A 23,307-nucleotide genomic window follows, 5' to 3' on the forward strand; every position below is an offset into this window, starting at 1 on the left:
CATTACAGTTTGTGGGTCTATATACAACCCCCACTAACGTTTTTTGCCCCTTAGTGTTTCTCAGCTCTACTCATACAGATTCCACATCATCAGAGCTAATATATTTCCTCATTATTGCGTTAATTTCCTCTTTAACCAGCATTGCAAATCCACCGCCTATTCCTTTTTGGCTGACCTTCCTAAATACTGAATACCCCTGGATGTTCAGTTCCCAACCCTGGTCACCCTGCAGCCATGTCTCCATAATCCCAACTGTATCATACCTTTATACATCTATTTGCGCAGTTAATTCACCCACTTTATTGCGAATGCTCCTCGCGTTAAGGCACAAAGCCTTAAGACTTGTCTTTTTAACATTACTTGTCCCGTTCCCACTATTTTTCACTGAGGCCCTGTTTGATTCTTGCCCTTGATTTCTCTGCCTATCACTTTTCTTATTCCCCTTTCTGTATTTTGTTCTTGTTCTTGATTCTCCCTCCTCTGACTGCTTGCATAGGTTCCCATCCCCCTGCCATTGTAGTTTAAACCCTCCCCAACCACTCAAGCAAATATTCCCCCTAGGACATCAGTCCCGGTCCTGCCCAGGTGTAACCCGTCTAGTTTGTACTGGTCTCACCTCCCCCAGAATCGGTCCCAATGTCCCAGGAATCTGAAACCCTCCCCCTCACACCATCTCTTCAGCCACGTATTAATCCGATATATCCTGCTACTTCTACTCTGACTAGCACTAACAGGATGTGGGCATCAGTCCAAAAAGAGGTTCTACCAACTACATAACTGAGCAATATTGTATGAATTTCAGTGCCAGTGCAGTGCCAGGTATGAAGGACGTACATCCCAGTGATTGACTGATTGAATCAAACAGCATGTTACTTCGCTTCTCCCTAATAGGTAGAGTACCAGCTCGCGTTTGCAAAACCAAAAACACGTCTACTGTTAGATGTGATTCCACCATTGGACAACACCTGCTGAACAATCCAGAGTGTGCTAATAGCTACACTAACAACCAATTTAAGGTAATCAGTCAAGCTTGTAACATGGCTCATTTCTGTTTTCTAGAAGTGACATACATTCATATGCAGCGACCCACTCCCTACAAACCAAAGGAATGTTTTCAAGCCTTGCACCTTTTTTGAATAACCCAGAAGTTGGGGAACCTATAGATTCATGTTGATTTCTCCATGGCAACGCCTCAGCCAATCATAGTTCACTTGCCAACCAATCAGCACCGGTTTACCCTGTAGTCGATGTTGCTGTGATCATTTGAAATTTGGCATTCTTGTGTTTGTCCTTATCAGTACAAGATGAAAACCTTCGGCAACATGTCTCCCTTTTCAGAAATATTTAAGTTTTGCATTACCAAAGAACTGTATGTTGTTTTATGTTCCTTGATAACTTAATGTCATAATGGAGGTGTCACTGAGAAGAATGTGTAAGTCAGTAAGAATCGTCAGCAAGGATTAATCAGCACTTTCTAATTGGAGATGTTAATCAGTGGAACTTTTCAGACACTGAATTGTAGATTTTGTACCAAAAATCAATTTAGGATTGAAGTAAAAGTTCATAGAGTTATTATAAACAAGTTCCAGTTAAGAGTTCTTGAATTAAAACGAAATATCACAGGTGCTGCTTTTGAAAAGGGGCATCGCAGCCCTGAAAATCAGCAACAGGTCCAGAATATTAAACTCCAGCTAATTATAGGGGTTGTTAACATCAGCAGAAACAAACCTAATATTGTCAGACTATCAGTCCTGGGTGTTATTAACAGGAGCAATAACACCAGAATCCAACCCCTGCAGACACTTGTGAACTCGCTGGTGTGTTAGCAGGTGGGATGACCGAGTGTATCCCTTCCCACACTCAGAGCAGGTGAACGGCCTCTCCCCAGTGTGAGTGAGTTTGTGTAAATGCAGGCTGCCGGACTGAGTGAATCCCTTCCCACACACGGAGCAGGTGAATGGTCTCTCCCCAGTGTGAGTGCGTTGGTGAGCAGTGAGAATTGATAACTGCCTGAAACTCTTTCCACAGTGAGTACAGCTGAATGGCTTATCCTCAGTGTGAATTCGCTGGTGTGACAGAAGGCTGGATGAATTTGTGAAATCCTTCCCACACACAGAGCAGGTGAATGGCCTCTCCCCCGTGTGAACTCGCTTGTGTGCATTGAGGTTGGATGAAGACCTGAATCTTTTTCCACAGTAAGTGCAGCTGAATGGTCTCTCCTCAGTATGAACTCGCTGATGTGACAGCAGGTTAGATGAAAGAGTAAATCCCTTCCCACACACAGAACAGGTGAACGGCTTCTCTCCTGTGTGAATTCGCTGGTGTGACCAAAGACCGGATGGCCCAGCGAAATCCTTCCCACACAAGGAGCAGGTGAATGGCCTCTCCCTAGTATGAACTCGCTGATGTGCGTTGAGGTTAGATGAACACGAGAACTTCTTTTTACAGTAAGTGCAGCTGAAAGGTCTCTCCTCAGTGTGAATACTTTGGTGTGACAGCAGGTGGGATGACAAAGTGAATCCTTTCCCACACTCAGAGCAGGTGAATGGCTTCTCCCCAGTGTGACTGCGTCGATGGATTTCCAGCAGGTATGGATAATTGAATCCTTTCCCACATTCCTCACATTTCCACGGTTTCTCCAGGGTGCCAGCCCCAATGTGATTGCGTTTATGGATTTCCAGTCGGGATGGATAATTGAATCCTTTCCCACAGTCCCCACATTTCCATGGTTTCTCCATGGTGCCGGTTCTCTTGTGTCTCTTCAGGTTGGACAATCAGTTGAAGCCTCATCCACAAACAGAACACATGTACGGTTTCTCCCCACTGTGAATGGTGTGATGTTTTTTCAGGCAGGATAACTGGTTAAAGCTCTTTCCACAGTCAGTGCCTGGAACACTCTCACTCAGGTATATGTGTGTCTCTTGGTGCTTTTTTACTCGTACTGAATTTTGAAATCTTCTTCCACAGACAGAACAGGGAAATATTTCTCTTTCCACAGTCAAAAGCCAATGATATTTAGGTCATGATGAAGCATGTGGCTCTGTCAGATCTTGACGTGAAGTTTAGTTTGAGTTTCCTGCCTGTAAATCTTCCTCTTCAAATACCCTGGAAAAGGAGTTCACAAAACTAATTCAGAACAGACAATTCTACTTTGTATGGAACATTTGTCCTCTCGTTTACCCAAAAGCTGTAAATCCTCGTCCCACACACTCTCCCTCCTCCCTGGGCTGAAATCCAAACTCATCGCACCATCTCCACCATTTCATGGCTGCACTCCCAGTCTCCACACCCCCTGACCCCCACTCTGGCTGAGTCCAGTTTGCCAGCCCATGTGTAGAGGGAGAGTCAAATCAAGAATCAATAATTTTCTCTCCTGGTCACAGGACCCCGAAGTCCCACCCACTCTGTGTTGCATTACCACAATGGCCACCCGTGTACTCTGCTTGCCGCTGAAACATGACAACCGCCTGTTGAGCCTGTTCCTGAGAAAGGCTGCATTTATTTGTGCTACAACACCAGAGGAAGTACTTCCTGCATCAACACAAAGACAGTGTGAGTCGTGGAAAGCGAGAGTCGCTTTTAAGTGCAGCTGGTGTCTTATATCTCATTTTACCATTTGCTGCTGGACTGACATTCTAAATTAAGTTTTGAAATACAAGCTGAAATCTGGTATCAGGGAGTAAATTAAAACACAATCATGTTAGGATTGACTGTTCCCCAAAATCCTGTCAGTCAAATTCTCATCAGAAACACATCAGGGGATTGTATTTTAATAGGTCTTTTCACAGATGCCATAAAATGACTAATTTTTAAATACATATGAACATATTCTTCAGTAAATAAATAATAAATAACGATATTTAATAGAACAACCACCCAATGTGGGGTTCGACACTCTGACTCTGGGTTTCTGATCTCCATTAACCACTAACTGAGCGGCCGCTTTGTGGATCCACAAAGTGTTTCCAAATCCTCCCCGTCCAGCCGCCGGCTCCATCGCTCCCTCCCCCCCCCCCCTCCGGGCCTGTCAACACGGGGCCTGGGGCCTACCCCAGAAGTTGATCCTGTTCCTAGTCCAGCCGCGGTTTCCATTCCTACCCTGTGCTCACAATCTCCTCCCGAACCGTCCGCTCCTCCTCACTCTGTCACCATGACTGACACTGAGCATGCTCAGAGCGCACACCCAAACTGCACCTGCGCACTGGGAGCGGGCTCACTGGTCGCGGCCATCTTGGGAGAGGAAGGCGAGTCCCGTTCAAGGAGCCGGGCGCAGGGGCGGCCATCTTGGTGAGGGAATGGATGAATGAAGACGGGGCTTCCTGCCCGGTGACAGGCCCGGGTTACCCGGGCAACCGTCCGCCGCCATCTTGTGCTGACTGTTTTCCATCCGGGTCTTTAGTGAAGGAATGGACAATGAGCTGGAGTCAAAACAAAAACAGAATTAGCTGGAAAAACTCAGCAGGTCTGGCAACATCAGCGGAGAAGAAAAGAGTTGACGTTTCGAGTCCTCATGACCCTTCAACAGAACTGAGTAATATTAGGAGAGGGGTGAAATATAAGCTGGTTTAAGTTCGGGGTGGGTGGGGGGAGAGAAGTTGGAGGGGTGCGGTGTGGTTGTAGGGACAAGCAAGCAGTGATAGGAGCAGATAATCAAAAGATGTCACAGACAAAGGAACAAAGAGGTGTTGAAGGTGGTGATATTATCTAAAAGAGTGTGCTAATTAAGAATGGATGGCAGGACACGCAAGGTACAGATAGCTCTAGTGGGGTGAAATAAGACTAACAGGGCATTAAAGGTATAGATTTAAAAATAATGGAAATAGGTGGGAAAAGAAAAATCTATATAAATTATTGGAAAAAACAAAAGGGAGGGGGAAGAAATGGAAAGGGGGTGGGGATGGAGGAGGGCGTTCAAGATCTAAAGTTGTTGAATTCAATATTCAGTCCGGAAGGCTGTAAAGTGCCTAGTCGGAAGATGAGGTGCTGTTCCTCCAGTTTGCGTTGGGCTTCACTGGAACAATGCAGCAAGCCAAGGACAGACATGTGGGCAAGAGAGCAGGGTGGAGTGTTAAAATGGCAAGCGACAGGGAGGTTTGGGTCTTTCTTGCGGACAGACTGCAGGTGTTCTGCAAAGCGGTCGCCCAGTTTACATTTGGTCTCTCCAATGTAGAGGAGACTGCATTGGCAGCAACGAATGCAGTAGACTAAGTTAGGGGAAATGCAAGTGAAATGCTGCTTCACTTGAAAGGAGTGTTTGGGCCCTTGGACGGTGAGGAGAGAGGAAGTGAAGGGGCAGGTGTTGCATCTTTTGCGTGGGCATGGGGAGGTGCCATAGGTGGGGGTTGAGGAGTAGGGGGTGATGGAGGAGTGGACCAGGGTGTCCCGGAGGGAACGATCCCTACGGAATGCCACCAGGGGGGGTGAAGGGAAGATGTGTTTGGTGGTGGCATCATGCTGGAGTTGGCAGAAATGGCAGAGAATGTTCCTTTTAATGCGGAGGCTGGTGGGGTGATAAGTGAGGACAAGAGGGACCCTATTATGTTTCTGGGAGGGAGGAGAAGGCGTAAGGGCGGATGCGCGGGAGATGGGCCGGACACGGTTGAGGGCCCTGTCAACGACCGTGGGTGGAAAACTTCGGTTAAGGAAGAAGGAGGACATGTCAGAGGAACTGTTTTTGAAGGTACCATCATCAGAACAGATGCGACGGAGGCGAAGGAACTGAGAGAATGGGATGGAGTCCTTACAGGAAGCGGGGTGTGAGGAGCTGTAGTGGAGGTAGCTGTGGGAGTCGGTAGGCTTGTAATGGATATTGGTGGACAGTCTATCACCAGAAATTGAGACAGAGAGGTCAAGGAAGGGAAGGGAAGTGTCAGAGATGGACCATGTGAAAATGATGGAGGGGTGAAGATTGGAAGCAAAATTAATAAATTTTTCCAGGTCCCGATGAGAGCGTGAAGCAGCACCGAAGTAATCATTGATGTACCGGAGAAAGAGTTGTGGGAGGAGGCCAGAGTAGGACTGGAACAAGGAATGTTCCACATACCCCATAAAGAGACAGGCATAGCTGGGGCCCATGCAGGTACCCAGAGCCACACCTTTCATTTGGAGGAAGTGAGAGGAGTTAAAGGAGAAATTGTTCAGTGTGAGAACAAGTTCAGCCAGATGGAGGAAAGTAGTGGTGGATGGGGATTGTTCGGGCCTCTGTTCAAGGAAGAAGCTAAGGGCCCTCAGACCATCCTGGTGGGAGATGGAGGTGTAGAGGGATTGGACGTCCATGGTGAAGAGGAAGCGGTTGGGGCCAGGGAACTGGAAATTGTTGATGTGACGTAAGGTGTCAGAGGAATCACGGATGTAGGTGGGAAGGGACTGGACAAGGGGAGAGAGAAGGGAGTCCAGATAACGAAAAATGAGTTCCGTGGGTTCCACGGAAATGAGTTCCAGCATCCGCAGTTTTTTGTTTTTATCAATGAGCTGGAGTCAGTTTGAAAACTGTTCAGAGGAAGGTCTGAAATCAGATTTACATCCAGATACCTGTAAGGACAATAAAGTTTACATCAATTATGTGTTTAAAATGAAATCAGAATGTTGAAAATACTCAGTTCTGAAGAAGAATCATATTGGATTGGAAATGTTAAATCTGTTTCTCTCTCGTCACAGAAGCTGCCAAACCTGCTGAGGATTTCCAGAACTTTCTGTTTTTATTTCAGATTTCCAGCATCCACCGTATTTTACTAAAATTATATTTCTTTGAAATTTTGTTGCATATCTAGTTAAGAGTAAAATAATTGTTACCATTTAAATGTACAAATCAGTGATATTTATTTGTGTAACTGAGACTCGGCTGTTCAGGAACAATGTCAGAAATCACTTCACAGAAAATATAGTGGAAATCTGGAATTCTGTTGAGATTCAGACAATTGAAAATAAATAGCACAGATTGCCGGACGTTTGTGAGGCAAGAGAGTATTAACGATCATGGAATCAAGGCAGTTGGAAGGATTTAACATAGAAATCTGGTATCGGCACACTGGAGCTCAATGTCTGAGCTTGGACTAATTCTGGTTTTGTTTTGAAGGTGGTGTAGGTTTCCCGTCTGCTCTGTAGATTATCTCCAAGCCCATGTGTAATTTGCTCAAGGTGAAATGCAGAGAGGAAAATGGAGAAGAGAGTTGGTGCAATGACACAGCCTTGTCTGATCCCAGTCTTCACTGAGATACATTCTGTGGTGGTTCTGTTGATGAGGTTCATGGCTTTCATATCATTGTGGAGTAGGCAGAAATGGTGGCAAATTTGAGGAGGATACGGGATAAAACGTCACAGTTTGACTGTGTAAAAGGCTTTTGTGAGGACAGAAAAGGTCAAGTACAGCAGTTGGTGCTGTTCCTTGCAATTTTCTTGGGTTTGCCACACAGTAAGGATCATGTTTGTGGTGCCTTTCGATGGGGGAAACCACACTGTGAACCTGGAAGGGGCTCTTTGGCCATTAAGAGAAGGTGATTGAGGAGGATCCTTGCAATGACCTTCCCTGTGGCAGGCAGCAGGGAGACTCTTCTGTAATTTCTGCAAATGAACTTATCTCCCTTCCTGAATATAGTCACAATCGCAGTGTCCCAGAGATTCCCCAACATGGACTCCTCTTCGCTGAAGAGGGATATGAGGTTGTGCAGCCGTGCCAAGAGTGTAACACCACCATGTTTCAGAATTACAGCAGGGATTCCATCCGCTCTAGAAGTCTTGTTGTTTTCAACTGTCAAATGTTTTTTCATTTTCGTGCTGGACATGGCAGCACTGAGGCTGAGCCAGACAGGTTATTGAGGAGTGGAGTTGAGGACATTCAAGTCAAAGGCAGTGTCTTGGTTGAGGAGCTCTTCAGAATATTCTCTCCAGTGAGCACTGGCTGACTCTCTGTCCTTGATGAGCTCCCTCCATGTTTGGCTCTCAGGGAGGTTGGCCCTTGAGTGCTTGGGTCATAGATTGTCTTGATAGCGCTGAGGAAACCACACATGTTGGTGTCCATGCGTTGTTGGATCTCCCCACATTATCTTGTGGGTTTCACTACCTACCAGCACCCCCACCCCACTCCCCACTCTGTCGCTGAAGAACAATGGTGAACCCTCGAAATATGGACCATTTTTTGTATCTTGAGAGCCTCCTTTTGATGAAGGCAGACAGAGACGACAAAATTCATCACCACCTCTAATGTTCCAGCTCAGCCTTCAGCCGAATGATGAACAGAGTATTTGAGGACCAGGATGTCAAACCCGAGACTCAGACCCTGGTTTACCGGGTAGCAGTGATCCCCGTGCTCCTAAAGGCTTCGGAGACTTGGACAGCCTACATCACGCACCTCAGAGCACTGGAGAAGTCCCACCAGCGGTGCCTTCACAAGATCCTCCAAATCCAGTGGCAAGAAAGGCGGTCCAACAGCAGCGTCCTCTCCCAAGCCAACTTGCTCATCACTGAGGCGATGATCACTCTAAACCAGCTCTGCTGGGCGGGACATGTTGTTCGTATTCCTGACACCAGACACCTAAAGCAACTGCTGTACTCAGAACTCAAGTCACAGCAGGAGACTCTCAGGAGGTCAGCAGAAACACTTTAGTAATCTCCTTAACACACCCATGAAGAGATCAGATATCCCCACCAACTCATGGGAGACCCTGGATTGTGACTGATTAAAACGGAGAAGGCTCATTTGGGAAGACATCGAATACATAGAGAAACTTGGTCAGGAACACACAGAGGTGAAGTTGAGGCAATTCAGAGAGTGCACAAACCTCCAAACCACCCATCTACCCAACCCTTTAGGCACTACCTGTCCTGCATGTAGCAGTGTCTGTAGATCAGGCATTGGACTTATAAGCCATTTCAGAACCCATCAAACCAGAGTGGAAACAAGTCATCCTTGATCCAGATCGATTGCCTAAGAAATAGGCAGACATGGGAGGTGGGGCTCCCTTCCTGGTGACATGCCCAGGTTACCCAGGTTGCCATTTGAGAGAGGAGGGCAGGCCTTGTTCAGCCAGCCGGGTGCATCCCTGGCCATCTTGGTGAGGGGACATTGGGTAATAAGGGCTTCAGGGTCCCAGTGACCAGGAGAGAAAATTATTTATTAATTGATTTTTATTCTCAGTTTGCACACAAGAGCTGGAGAACTGGACCCAGCCAGAGGAGAGGGAGGGAGAAAATTGGGAATGGAGGACAGAAACTTAACTGGAATCTGCACAGGGAAGACGGGGTGTGGGATGGGGATTTACAGCTTTGAGGGAAAACATGTTACACAGAAACTTGAATTGTCTGTTCTGAATTTCTATCCTGGACTGACATAATGACTTTTGTGAACTCTTTTTACAGGGTATTGTTAGGTGAGGATTGGCAAAAAGGAAACTCAAACCAAACATCATTTCAAGATCTGAGTCTTTCGATTCATCAGGACTTGAATATCATCAGCCTTTTAATGTGAAAAGAGAAATGTTTGTCTGTTCTGTTTGTGGGAAAAGATTTCAAACATCAGTGTGACTGGAAAATCACCGAGACACGCACATCCAAGTGAGAGCATTCCAGTGAAGTGACTGTGGAAAGAGCTTTAACCAGTTACACAGCCTGAAAAAACAGCACACCATTCACAGTGGGGAGAAACCATACACATCTTCTGTGTGAATGAGACTTCAACTGATCATCCAACCTGGAGAGACACAAGGACCCCCATGTCGTGGAGAAACCGTGAAAATGTGGGGACTGTGGGAAGGGATTCAATTACCCATCTGACCTGGAAATTCATCAACGCATTCACACTGGGGAGAGGCCGTTCATGTGTTCCGAGTGTGGGAAGGGATTCACTCAGTTATCCAGCCTACGTACACACCAGAGAAATCACACTGGGGAGAGACCATTCCCTTGCTCTGAATGTGGGAAGGGATTCACTAGGTTACCCACCCTGCTGAAACACCAGCGGATTCACACTGGGGAGAGGCCCTTCACCTGCTCAGAGTGTGGGAAGGGATTTACCAGTTCTTCCAACCTACTGACACACCAGCGAGTTCACACTGGGGAGAGGCCGTTCACCTGCCACAAGTGTGGGAAGGGATTTGCCGATTCATCCACCCTGCTGAAACACCAGCCAGTTCACTCTGATGAGAGACTTTTTAAGTGCCCAGATTGCAAAAAGTGCAATAAAAGTTCCAGGGAACTGATGCACCATCAACGTGTTCACACTGACGAGAGACCATTCAGATGCTGTCAATGTGGGACTGGGTTCAAGACATCATCTGATCTCACAATACATCAGCGGGTTCACACTGGGGAAAGGCCATTCATCTGCTGTGTGTGGGAAGGGATTCACTCATTCATCCAACCTCCTGAGACACCAGCGAGTTCACTCTGATACAAGAACTTTTAAATGTTCTAACTGTGAGGAGAGCTTTAAAAACAGCAGTGATCTGCTGAGACACCAACACACTCACACTGGAGAGAGGCCGTTCATCTGCTCTGTGTGTGGGAAGGATTCTCTCAGGCATTCACCCTGCTGCAATACCAGCGAGTTCACACAGGGGAGAGGCCATTCACCTGCTCCATGTGTGGGAAAGGAATCACTGATTCATCCCACCTGCTGAGACTTCAACAAGTCCATTAGTGACGACTGGGTTTGTGTTGTGTCCTTATTGCTGCTGTTAATCACATCCAGGACTGAACTTATGGGTTAATCCTGAGGTGTGTAAGAAATGTGTCCCAGCCACTCTCTTCCATGATTCAGAGCTCCTAGACACAGAACAGAAAGCTCCTTTACAACTGGGTTTAGAGTCAGGAAGAACAACGGTGAATGCTGGAAACGTGCTGTCAAATTAGAGATTGGTGTAAAACTGTGATATGTTCCTGATTGAGAGTGAAACAGCAGGTTTAAGTTTCCAATCTGAAAATGACTAAGATAATTATGGTACGAGGATTTAAAATGTTTGTGTGATATTCTTGAGTCTATCAATGTAAGGCAATAACAACAAGAATTTGCATTTCAATATGGAACCTTCAACCGCTGTCTCACCTTCCATTGACTTCGATGTAATGGAAACTGACAGTTGGAACCTGTTGACATTTGAAAGATATTTACAAATGATTGGAGGGTTTCTTACAGTTGGGATCTTCCTCTGTTCTGTCCACTCGAGGTGTTCAATAACAGACTTTCTCCTGTGAATATCGAGCTGGAATATTGGGCCGTGATGTGTTTCCTTGTTCATCTTGTTGACTCTAAATATTGAATCTTGTGGTTTCAGACACCAGATAATCAAGTTCACAACATCAGATTGTCTTTTCCTGACTTTATTAACAGCACTGCAATCATACAGACAGAGTAATTCCTTACATGGTTCTGGTCCTCAATGAAGTAATTATAAATGTCATCATTTATATACTTCAGAGCCTGTAATATAGGAATTGTGGATTGGTCTGTAATTTTAATATAATTTTAATTCAATATTCCTTCTTCTAATATCTCGTCCACCACTTCCCTGTTACCTGTTGCATTTGTTTGCCGATTTTTGTTATGACAGATTGTCACATATTCCCCATGTTTTTAACTAGATTATATATCTATATTAAATTTTATGAATTTTCTTGCTGTAAGTTACAATTCAGTCTTTGAGCTGTGAATGTACTTCTTGAATAAAACACTGTTATATTGAAAAAATGTAGTTACCCGATCCAGAGAACAGATAATACAGTGGATTCAGAGCTCTCTTCTCCCCAGCTCTGATCAAAAAACCTGCAGCTACACTGGAGATATTTATAATTAACTTGTTCACTACATCCATGATCTGACCTTGCTCAAACCATAACCACAAGGATATCTGTGCATTGTTCTGGGTGTGAGCACAAGGCTGTGTTACTATCACACACAGATACCATTTCCTTGGTTCACATCTCCATACGAAGACCAGCTCTTCTACACATCCCCTTTCTACACAATTGCAGCAGACATGGGCAACGATGAGAGACTCATTAATATTCTCCCACATTTCATAACAGCAAAGGTTCCACTGGGACAAAGGATTCAGGCATTTTCCATTACAGGCAAAATACAGAGCAGTACAGGAGCACACTAACAGTTTAACAGGGTCTCATCAGCCTGCTGATTCCTGTTGAGTTTATGAGGATTTAAATTTAAACCTCCTTTACAGGTGCGATGTTCAAAGGTGAGAGAGATGCTGTGGGACACACACTAATTCCAGTACCTGAAAGTGATTAATAGATTGGGTTTTGTGTTTAGTGATCCCACCTGTGCCACCGATACCTTACCTGGATCCCAAGGCTAGGGAAAATACTTTGGAAGGTATGGGGAGCTGGGAATTGTCCTTGAGAGTAACTGAAGGTCTGAGAATTGAAATAATCTGGAGTTAGAAAGGAGAAAAGGTTCAGTCCTGAACATGGTCCTCAGCAGCAACAACACAATCCAACTTTGTCGGTGACATGTGAAGTTGCTGGTGTTTCAGCAGGCTGGATGAGCGAGTAAATCTCTTCTCACACACGGAGCAGGTGAGCAGCCTCTTCCTGGTGTGAACTCGCTCGTGTCTCACCAGATCAAATGACTGAACAAATTTCTTCCCACACACAGAGCAGGTGAACGGTCTCTCCCCAGTGTGGATGCGTTGGTGTCTCTGCAGGCTGGACGACTCAGTGAAACATTTTCCACACACGGAGCACATGAATGCCCTCTCCCCGGTGTGAACAGGCTGGTGTCTCAGCAGGTGGTGTAAACAAGTAAATCCTCTCCCGCACATGGGGCAAATGTACGGCCTCTCCCCTGTGTGAACGCGCTCGTGTACCAACACGTGGCTCAAACGAGGGAAGCTCTTCCCACACACGAAGCAGGTGAACGGCCTCTCCCCGGTGTGAACTCGCTTGTGTGTTAGCAGGGTGGATGACTGAGTGAATCTCTTCCCACACACAGAGCAAGGGAATGGTCTCTCCCCAGTGTGAATTCGCTTGTGCATTGAAAGGTGGGTTGAACGAGTGAATCCCTTCCCACACTCGGAGCAGCTGAACGGTCTCTCCCCAGTGTGAAATCGCTTGTGTATCATAAGATCAGATGACCGACTGTATCCCTTCCCACACAGGGAGCAGGTGAATGGTCTCTCTCCAGTGTGAACTCGCTTATGTATCATAAGGTGGAATGAATGAGTGAATCTCTTCCCACACACCGAGCAGAGGAATGGCCTCTCCCCAGTGTGAATGCACTGGTGTCTCAGCAGATTAATGCTTCTTTTAAAGGTCTTCTCACATTCAGTACATTTAAAAGGTCTCTTTTCTGAGTGAACCAATTGGTGCTCAGTGTAATGGGAGGACTGAGTGAATCTCTTCCCACACTGGGAGCAGCTGAATGGCCTGTCCTTGGTGTGAACTCGCTGGTGCTCAGTGAGGTGCACTGACTCGCTGAACGACTCCCCACAGTGAGAGCAGCTGAACGGCCTCTCGTGTGTGTGAAGGAGCTGGTGCTCCGCAAGGCGGGAGGACAGCCTGAACCTCTTCCCACAGTGGGAGCAGCTGAACGGCCTCTCATCAGTGTGAATTCGCTGGTGTTGGACCAATTCCTCAGAGGTTTCAAAGCTTTTTTCAGAGTCAGAGCATTGAAGAGGATCCTCATCAACGTGATCGAGCTGGTGTGCCAGCAGGTTGGATGAACACATGAATTTCCTCCCACACACGGAGCAGGTGAACGGACTCTCACTATTGCGAGCGCGCTGTCGTGTCAGCATGTTTACCAGCTGTATCAATCCCTTCACTCAGGAGGAGCAGGTGAATGGCCTCTCACCAGTTTCCAGCTGAGATGGTCAATTAAATCCCTTCAGATGTACAAATCTTCAGATCCTGATGAATTGAGTGACTTTCAGATTTTGACATGAGGTTTAGTTTGTTTTTCCTGACTGCAAATCCTCCTCTTCTAACACCCTGTAAGATAAGTTTACAATGAATAACACATAATATACATTAAACAAACAGGCCATTTGGCCCATCCAGTCGCTGCGAGAGTTTGCAATCCACACGAGTCTCCTGCTGTTCTGCCAACCTCATCTCAGCCTTTCAGCTTATCTTTTGAATCACTTTTATCTCATGTTCTCATCTAGTTTCCTTTTGAAAGCATCTTAAGTTATTTGTGTCAACCACTTCCAGTGTTAGTGAGTTCCACATTTTAACTACTGCCTGAGGAAAGAAAGATCTCCTATTTCCCTATTGAATTTATTAGTCTCTATTGTGTTTTCAGGAGGTTGTGGTGCAGTGGAAGTGTCCCTGCCTCTGAGCTTGAAGCTCCAGGTTCAAGTCCCACCCCAGGACTTGATGGCCAAGGGTGGTGCATTTATTATTCAGCCAAACAGATTGAATGTCAACCTGTAAGTCCAGCCAACATATAACAATGGCAGACAATAACAATGGGAGAGATTTCTGGTCAGCTGCATGAGATGGAAAGAAATTGGAACCTCTCCCATCACTATCCATAGCTCCAGGTGACAACGTGCATGTCGAAGTGTCTGTTGCCACAACAACATGGATTCCATGGGCAGCTGGATGACTGATGTGGATCTGATTGGTACCAACAGCACAGGATTAAATCCCCATTCCGGCTGGGGTTTCTGGACCTGCCTCCTTCCCCTACCGGTGGTGGAGATTGTGAGGCTGCCAGTCGGAGCTGCCTTTGGGCAGAGAACTGAAGAAGGCTCCTAGTATTGCATAGGCCACCCCATTCAGAATTTTAAAAACCTATATCAAAAGAGATGAACCTCATTTTTGGTTTGAGTTTGCTGTGTGCAAATTCTCCCCTTCTAACCCCCTGTGAAAGGAGTTTCCAAATCCATCCCTGTCAGTCCAGGATAGAAAATCACAACATTCTCTCCTGCTGACAGGGACAGGGATGACTGCGCATGCGCCATGCTGAATATTGACCTTATTAAGATGGCGACAGTTAACTCGGGCCTGTGACCGAGGAACAATCGCTATTTTTCGCTATAACCACGAAGGCGGGAGCTTCTTATCTGGGATTTGAGGCCTCCATCCGGGGTGTGTGAAGGGTTGGCACAAACCCACCAGCTCCATTACTATTCTGCACTCGGCTGTTTCTCACCCGCTTTACATTTGACACGACTGCCTCTGTTTGTTACTGTGGGGAGGGCGGGTTTGGGGCCTACTCTTTCCCTCCGGCTCCATCCCTTCCGCTCCTCCAGCAGTTTCTCACGGGCTTCCACATGACCACGTTCATACGTGTGCTGCGCATGCTCCAGATCACAATGCCCGGCTGATTGACGGCAGCTCCGGACCAATAAGACGAGGGGGCGGAGTTGGAGGACCCTGCAGCAACGGATGGTCCTCCAACCAGTGTGAACGAGGGGCGGGGCTGAGCCCGGATCTCCCTCATTGGCTGAAACTCTGCATCATTTTCAAAGCTGATTTGTCTCAAACTCCAGGAGAAAACTGGACCTTTCTGTTTGTGGCTTTAGACAGATGAAACCCTGTGGGTGCGGAGTAAACATTTCAACATTTGTCAGTGAAATGGATTCATTCAGGGCAGACAGCAGGGATTGTTTCAGGAATTTACAGTTTAGTGATTGAGCTGTTGCGCCCGCAGTGCACTGTTCTGAACCGCTCTCTGGGATCTTTCCTCTTAATTCACTGATTTCCAGTTGAAGGTGTTTCCGCAATAAATTAGTCAACTTTGGATATCAATCCAACGTCAATGCCATCCTCAGAACGGGGAAAGTCCATAGTTTCAATAAATGAACCAACATTCAAATCACTTGATGGGATTCTAAGATGCACAACATCATCTGCTCAGATAGAGGAAGGTGCATTGCAGCTAATGAAAAGCAGCAATCACACTCACAGACATCGCAATCACACTCACAGACATCATACACACACTCTCAAACCCATCAAAATATCTCCTGTTGCCTTATTGGTTCAAGTCTTTTCGAAGAAAATCCTGGGTGAGCCGTAAAAATCTTAAATGCTTGTCAAGCTTCCCCTGAAAGACATCTGTACTATACACTTTACCCATTCCCTGTGGTAGTGAGTTCCATATTCTCACCACTCTCTGAGTGAAGATGTTTCTTCTGAATTCCCTGTTGGATTTCTTGGTGACTCATAGAGTCATAGAGGTCTACAGCACAGAAAAAGGCCCTTAGGCCCATCAAGTCTGTGCCGGTCAACCAAGTACCTAACTATTCTAATCCCATTTTCCAGCACTAGGCCCATAGCCTCGTATGTCATGGCATCGCAAGCATACTTCTTAAATGTTACAAGGGTTTCTGCCTCTGCCACCTTTTCAGGCAGTGAGTTCCAGGTTCCCAACACCCTCTGGGTGAAAAAGTTCTTCCTCACATCCCCTCTAAACCTCCTGCCCCTTACCATAAACCTATGCCCCCTGGTTATTGATCCCTCCACCAAGGGGAAAGGTTCCTTCCTGTCTACCCTATCTATGCCCCTCATAATTTTATACACCTCAATCATGTCGCCCCCCCGAATCTCCTATGCTCCAGGAAAAATAACCCCAGTCTATCCAATCTCTCCTCATAACTAATAACTCTCCAGCCCAGGCAACATCCTGGTAAATCTCCTCTGAAATCTCTCTCTAGTGCAATCACATCCTTCCTATAATGCAGATTCCAGAATGGCACGCAATACTCTAGCTGTGGCGTAACCAGCATTTTACACAGTTCCAGCAGAACATCTCCGCTCTTATATTCTATGCCTCAGCTAATAAAGGCAAGTACCCCATATGCCTTCATAACCACATTATCTACCTGTCCTGCTATCTTAACGGACCCATGGACATGCACACCGAGGTCTTTCTGATCCTCGGTACTTCCCAGGGTCTTACCATTCATTGCGCATTGTTTGTCCTGCCCAAGTGCATCACTTCACACTTATCTGGATTAAATTCCGTTTACCACTGATCAACCCATCTGGCCAGCTCGTCTATATCTTCCTGTAATCTAAGGCTATCCTCCTCACTATTTATCACCCCACCAATTTTCATGTCATTTGCGAGCTTACCCTCCTACATTCAAGTCTAAATTGTTTATATATACCACACACAGCAAGGGACCCAATACTAATCCCTGTGGAACCCCACTGAACAACAGGCATCCAGTCACAAAAACACCCCTCAACCATCAACCTCTGCTTCCTGCCTCGCAGCCAATTCTGGATCCAATTTGCCAAATTGCCATGGGCTCTTACCTTCGTTATCAGCCTCCCATGCGGATCATTTATCAAGAGCCTTGCTGAAGTCCAAGTAGATTACGTCAAATGCATTGCCCTCATCTACATACCTGGTCACCTCTTCGAAAAATTCAATCAAATTGGTCAGACATGACCTCCCCTTATTAAAACCATGCTGAATGTCTTTGATTAATCCCTGCCTCTCCAAGTGTAGATTAATTCTGTCCCTCAGAATTGCTTCCAATAGTTTCCCCACCACTGAGGTTAGACTGACTGGTGTGTAGTTCCCTGGTTTATCCCTTCCTCCCTTCTTGAATAATGGTACCACATTGGCTGACCTCCAATCGTCTGGCACCTCTCCTGTGGCCAGAGAGGTATTGAAAATTATTGCCAATGCCCCTGCTATCTCCTTCCTTGCCTCACTCAACAACCTGGGATACATTTCATCCAGACCTGGGGATTTATCTACTTTTAGGTCTGCCAGACCACTTAGAACCTCCTCCCTTTCTATGCTAATTTCTTTAATTATATCACAGTCCTTCTGCCTGATTTCCATGCCCATGCCATCCCTCTCACTTGTGAACACCGACACAAAGTATTCATTTAGAGCCCTACCTATGTCTTCCAGCTCCACACGCAAATTACCACTATGGTCCTTAATCTTTGTCTAGTTATCTTCTTGCTCTTTAATGTACTTGAAAAATAACTTTGGGTTTTCCCTTATTTTAGCTGCCAATGTTCTTTTCATGCCACCTTTTTGCTCTCCCAATTTCCTTTCTAAGTTCCCCCCTACACATTCTGTACTCAAGGGCTTCCGCTGTTTTGAGCCCTTGTTATCTGCCATAAGCCTCCCTTTTTCTCTTTATCCAATCCTGTATATCCGTCAACATCCAGGGTTCCCTGGATTTGTTGGTCCCACCCTTTGTCATTACTTGAATATGTTGGCACTGTACTCTCCCTATTTCCTCCTTGAATGAGTCCCACTGCTCTGATGCAGATTTACCTAAAAGTAGCTGTTCCCAGTCCACTCTGGCCAAATCATATCTGATCTTATTTAAATCGGCCTTCCCCCAATTTAGAACTCTGATTTCTGGCCTGTCCTTGTCCTTTTCCATAACAACCTTGAATCTAACGGAGTTATGATCACTATCTGAAAAATGTTCCCCCACTGATACCTCTACCACTTGCCCAGCTTCATTTCCTGAAATAAAGTCCAGGACTGCCCCCTCTCTTGTAGGACCTTCTACGTACTAGCTTAAAAAGGTCTCCTGGATGCATTTTAAGAATTCCTAAACCTATCACACTATGACTAACCCCGTTAATGCTGGGGAAGTTGAAATCCCCCACTGTTACTACCCTATTATTTTTACACTTCTCTGGAATTTGTCTACATATCTGCTCTCCTATTTCTTTCTGACTGTTTGGGGGCTGATAGTACACTCCCAGCAATTTGATTGCTCCTTTTTTGTTTTTCAGTTCTACCCATATGGCTTCATTTGAGGAGCCTTCTAAGATGTCATCCCTCTTTACTGCTGTAATTGATTTCTTGATCAATATTGCGATACCCCCTCCTCTTTTACCTCCTTCCCTGTCTCGCCTGAAGACCCTATATCCTGGAATATTGAGCTGCCAATCCTGCCCCTCTCTCAACTATGTCTCTGTGACAGCAATGGCATCATACTTCCAAGTGTTAATTTGTGCCCTCAACTCATCTGCCTTATTCGTCAGACCCCTTGCATTAAAATAAATACCATCCAATCTTGCCAAACTCTCTTGTGCCTTAACTGGCCTATAATTTCTACTCCTTCCAAACTCACTTGCTCTCTCTTCTAATTTTGGCTGTGCATCTCCCCCTGCTGAACCTCCTCTCAGGATCACATCCCCCTGCCAAGTTAGTTTAAGCCCTCCCCAACAGCACTAGCAAACCTCCCTGCAAGGATAAAAACAGAATTACCTGGAAAAACTCAGCAGGTCTGGCAGCATCGGCGGAGAAGAAATCAGTTAACGTTTCGAGCCTTCATGGCCCTTCGGCAGAACTGAAGCATAGTTAGAAGAAGGGAGAAATATAAATTGGTTTAAGGTTGGGGGGGGGGGGGGGGGCGCGGGGGTTGGTGGGGGGAGAGAGACACATTGAGGGTGTGGTGATTGTGGAGATGAGCAGATAATCAAAAGATGTCACAGACAAAAGGGTCAAAGAGGTGTTTTGTCTGAGAAAAGTGCTAATTAAGAATGGAGGACAGGATATTCAAAGTACAGCTCTAGTGGGGGTGGGGTGGAAAGGCTAACCCCACCCCCACTAGAGCTGTACTTTGAATATCCTGTCCTCCATTCTTAATTAGCACTTTTCTCAGACAAAACACCTCTTTGACCCTTTTGTCTGTGACATCTTTTGATTATCTGCTCATCTCCACAATCACCACACCCTCAATGTGTCTCTCTCCCCCCACCACCACCCCGCCCCCCCCCCCCCCACAACCTTAAACCAATTTATATTTCTCCCTTCTTCTAACTATGCTTCAGTTCTGCCAAAGGGCCATGAAGGCTCGAAACGTTAACTGATTTCTTCTCCGCCGATGCTGCCAGACCTGCTGAGTTTTTCCAGATAATTCTGTTTTTGTTTTGGATTTCCAGTGTCTGCAGTAGCTTTTAGCTTTTTGTTTTTATCCCTGCAAGGATGTTGGTCCCATTCCGGTCCAGATGCAACCCGTCTGCCTTTTACAGGTCCCACCGCCCCCAGAAATGGTCCCAATGTCCCAGAAATCTAAAGCCCTCCCTCCTGCACCATCTCTCCAGCCACGTATTCATCTGGATGAACCTCCTACTTCTATACTCACTAGCCAGTGGCACTGGAAGTAATCCAGAGATTACTACCTTTGAGGTCTTGTTTTTTAATCTGCTTCCTAGCTCCCTAAATTCTGCTTGCAGGACCTCATCCCTCTTTCTACCTGACATTGACTATCTTAGGTTGATGGTCTCTAGTCATTCTTTTCCCCACAAGTGGAAACATTCTCTCTGTATCCTCTCCATCAAACCCTTTCATAATTTTAAAGACCTCTATCAAATCCCCCCTGAGCCTTCATTTCTCAAGAGACCCAGTCTGTCAATCCTTTCCTGATATATAAACCTACACATTTCTAGTATCATCATTGTGAATCTTCTCTGCTACCTCTCTCAAGCCTCAATATCTATCTTATAATATGGTGACCGGAACTGCATGCAGTGGTCAGGAAGATTTTTGATCCAGGAGTCACAGAATACCCAAAGAGTGGCTCGAGCTCATATGTGATTTTCAGTTAGTTTATTAAGAAGCAACTGTTTAAAAATGATGCATAATGGACAGAAAAAAACATACGATCTGTGACAGATGAGAATGGTTTACCGGTCCCTAGGGACAAACAGATGACACAGAGTGAGTGCTGGTCTCTGTAGCTGGTGGCTGTCATCTTCTCTGAACATATCACTGATGTGAGCCAGAGTGTGGGTGTTGAAGCCAGTGTGTGGATGTTGAAGCCAGAGTGTGGGTGTTGAAGCCAGTGTGTGGATGTTGAAGCCAGAGTGTGCAGATATTGAAGCCAGAGTGTGGGTGTTGATGCCAGAGTGTAGGGATATTGAAGCCAGAGTGTGGGTGTTGATGCCAGAGTGTGGGTGTTGAAGCCAGTGTGTGGGTGTTGAAGCCAGTGTGTGGGTGTTGAAGCCAGAGTGTGGGTGTTGAAGCCAGTGTGTGAATGTTGAAGCCAGAGTGTGCAGATATTGAAGCCAGAGTGTGGGTGTTGATGCCAGAGTGTAGGGATATTGAAGCCAGAGTGTGGGTGTTGATGCCAGAGTGTGGGTGTTGAAGCCAGTGTGTGGGTGTTGAAGCCAGTGTGTGGGTGTTGAAGCCAGAGTGTGGGTGTTGAAACCAGTGTGTGGAGGTATTGAAGCCAGAGTGTGGGTGTTGATGCCAGAGTTTCAGGATTTGAAGCCAGAGTGTGGGTGTTGATGCCAGAGTGTGGGTGTTGAAGCCAGTGTGTGAGTGTTGATGCCAGAGTGTGGGTGTTGAAGCCAGAGTGTGGGTGTTGATGCCAGAGTGTGGGTGTTGAAGCCAGAGTGTGGATGTTGAAGCCAGTGTGTGGGTGTTGAAGCCAGAGTGTGGGTGTTGAAGCCAGAGTGTGGGTGTTGAAGCCAGTATGTGGGTGTTGAAGCCAGTGTGTGGGTATTGAAGCCAGAGTGTGGGGGTATTGAAGCCAGAGTGTGGATTACCTTGAAACCTCTTACTTGTCCAAAAAGAGCCTGTTTGAACCTATACACAGACAAATGGTTTACGTATGGGTCATGAGATTGAATCATATCAGAGTTAGAAATGTTCCATTTCAGGGCCTGTGCTAGAGACATGTCCTTGGCAGAGAGAACAGGTCTGTCCTGTGTTTGTCACCCAGCAAGCTGCTATGGAATCTTTCTTCATAAGCGAGAGAGAGGGAGGGAGCTATTCCTATAATGTTCGATAATTTTTTCACAGATCGCCACACCTTGAGAAGAGAATATCCTTATTGATTCCTCACAACTGATTTCTGACTAACCCAGCTATTCCTAAACTACGAGATTGTTTTCCCAATTTCTTGATTACTTACCGTAGATAACATACTAAAGCTACTAGAATTATCAGAATCAGCAAACCAAACCGTTGAGCTGCCACCAAGAATAAATATTAAAACCTTTTGCAGTAAATGTGATAACTATCGACTTCGATTCATCCTCCCCAACTACAGTGGCATAATGGTATTGTCACTGGACTAATAATCCAGAAACCCAGGGTAATGCTCTGAGCACCGGGTATGAATCCCACCATGGCAGATGGTGAAATATATATTCAATTAAAAATCTGGCATTAAAAGTCTAATGATGATTGATGTAAAAAAAACCATCTGGTTCACTGATGCTCTTTAGGAAAGGATTATCTGGTCTGACCTACATGTCTATCCAGACCCACAGCAATGTGGTGACTCTGAAATGGCCGAGCAAGCCACTCAGTTCTCAACGGCAATTAGGGATGGGCAATAAATGCTGGCCGAGCCAGCGATGCTCGCATCCCATGAAGAATTTTTTTTTAAATTCTAAATTATTAAGAACATAAGAAATATGAGCAGGAGTAGGCCATTCGGCTCCTCAAGCCTGTCCCGCCATTCAATAAGATCACGGCTGATCTGCCCCAGGCCTCAATTCCTCTTTCATGCCAGCTCCTCATAGCTCTCAGCTCCACAATGTTTTAAAAATCTATCTACCTCACCTTTAAATACTTTCAGTGATCCAGCCTCCACAACTCTCTGAGGTAGAGAATTCCAGACATTCATTATCCTCTCAGAGAAGAAATTCCTTCGCATCTCAGTTTTAAATGAGTGTCCCCCTATTCTGTAACTATGTCCCCTAGTTCAAGATTCCCCACTAGTGGAAACATCTTCTCAACATCTGAGGACTCGAAACGTCAACTCTTTTCTTCTCCGCCGATGCTGCCAGACCTGCTGAGTTTTTCCAGGTAATTCTGTTTTTGTTTTCAACATCTATCCTGTCAAGCCCCCTCAGGATCTTGTACATTTCAATAATATCATCCCTTATTCTTCTAAACTCTCATGAATAAAGGCCTAACCTGTTTCGCCATTCTGGATAAGTCAACCCTCATTCCAGGAATCAGTCTAGTGAATCTCTTTTGAACCACCGCCAAGGCCAATATATCATTTCTTAAATACGGGGACCAAAACTGTACACAGTACTCCAGGTGTGGCCTCGCCAACATCCTGTACAGTTGGAACAAGACTTCCCTATTTTTAAACTCCAACCCCCTAGCAATACAGGCCAAAATTCCATTCGCCTTCTTAATTACTTGCTGCACCTACATGCTAACTTTTTGTGTTTCATGCACAAAAACACCCAGATCCCTCTGTGCTGTGCTTTTTTGGAGTCTCTCTCCATTTAAATAATAGTCTGCCTTTTGGTTTTTCCTACCAAGTGCATGGCCTCACACTTTCCTACATTAAACTCCATCTGCCAAGATTTTGCCCACGCACTCAACCTGTCTCTATCCCCTTGCAGATTCCTTATGTCCTCATCACAACATGCCCTCAAACTTATTTT

The 23,307-nt window shown here is 45.8% G+C and overlaps 3 protein-coding genes across 6 annotated transcripts in view; 1 reads left to right on the top strand and 2 right to left on the bottom strand.

The window, feature by feature from the left end:
* Positions 1–295: 295 nt before the first annotated feature.
* Positions 296–23,307, bottom strand: part of LOC144697047 (uncharacterized) — a 288,147-nt gene continuing 265,135 nt past the window's right edge. The window contains exons 1-2 of one of the 2 annotated variants that reach the window (XM_078568829.1): positions 4,051–4,116; positions 296–3,105 (exon numbers count right to left, since the gene is read on the bottom strand). In XM_078568829.1, coding sequence (XP_078424955.1) covers positions 1,746–2,738 — 993 coding nt within the window. In that variant the 5' untranslated portion in view covers positions 2,739–3,105; positions 4,051–4,116 and the 3' untranslated portion in view covers positions 296–1,745. Of the gene's footprint in view, positions 3,106–4,050; positions 4,117–23,307 lie in introns of those variants that run through there. The other variant, XM_078568830.1, reaches the window with a different exon arrangement.
* Positions 6,465–11,661, top strand: LOC144697258 (uncharacterized). 2 transcript variants are annotated; one of them, XM_078569193.1, is made up of 3 exons: positions 6,465–6,533; positions 9,355–9,563; positions 9,595–11,661. In XM_078569193.1, exon 3 carries the CDS (start codon positions 9,812–9,814, stop codon positions 10,382–10,384), a length of 573 nt encoding a protein of 190 aa, XP_078425319.1. In that variant the 5' UTR covers positions 6,465–6,533; positions 9,355–9,563; positions 9,595–9,811; the 3' UTR covers positions 10,385–11,661. The 2 variants fall into 2 exon arrangements, with proteins under 2 accessions (XP_078425319.1, XP_078425318.1); XM_078569192.1 differs by having other exon boundaries at positions 9,355–11,661.
* On the bottom strand, positions 11,298–15,255 carry LOC144696957 (uncharacterized). 2 transcript variants are annotated; one of them, XM_078568678.1, is made up of 2 exons: positions 15,107–15,255; positions 11,298–13,938 (listed from the first exon to the last, which is right to left on the bottom strand). In XM_078568678.1, exon 2 carries the CDS (start codon positions 13,743–13,745, stop codon positions 12,405–12,407), a length of 1,341 nt encoding a protein of 446 aa, XP_078424804.1. In that variant the 5' UTR covers positions 13,746–13,938; positions 15,107–15,255; the 3' UTR covers positions 11,298–12,404. The 2 variants fall into 2 exon arrangements, with proteins under 2 accessions (XP_078424804.1, XP_078424802.1); XM_078568676.1 differs by having other exon boundaries at positions 14,929–15,235.

This window comes from Cetorhinus maximus, chromosome 23 (assembly GCF_964194155.1).
Source record: "Cetorhinus maximus chromosome 23, sCetMax3.hap1.1, whole genome shotgun sequence".
NCBI classification, from domain to species: Eukaryota; Metazoa; Chordata; class Chondrichthyes; order Lamniformes; family Cetorhinidae; genus Cetorhinus; species Cetorhinus maximus.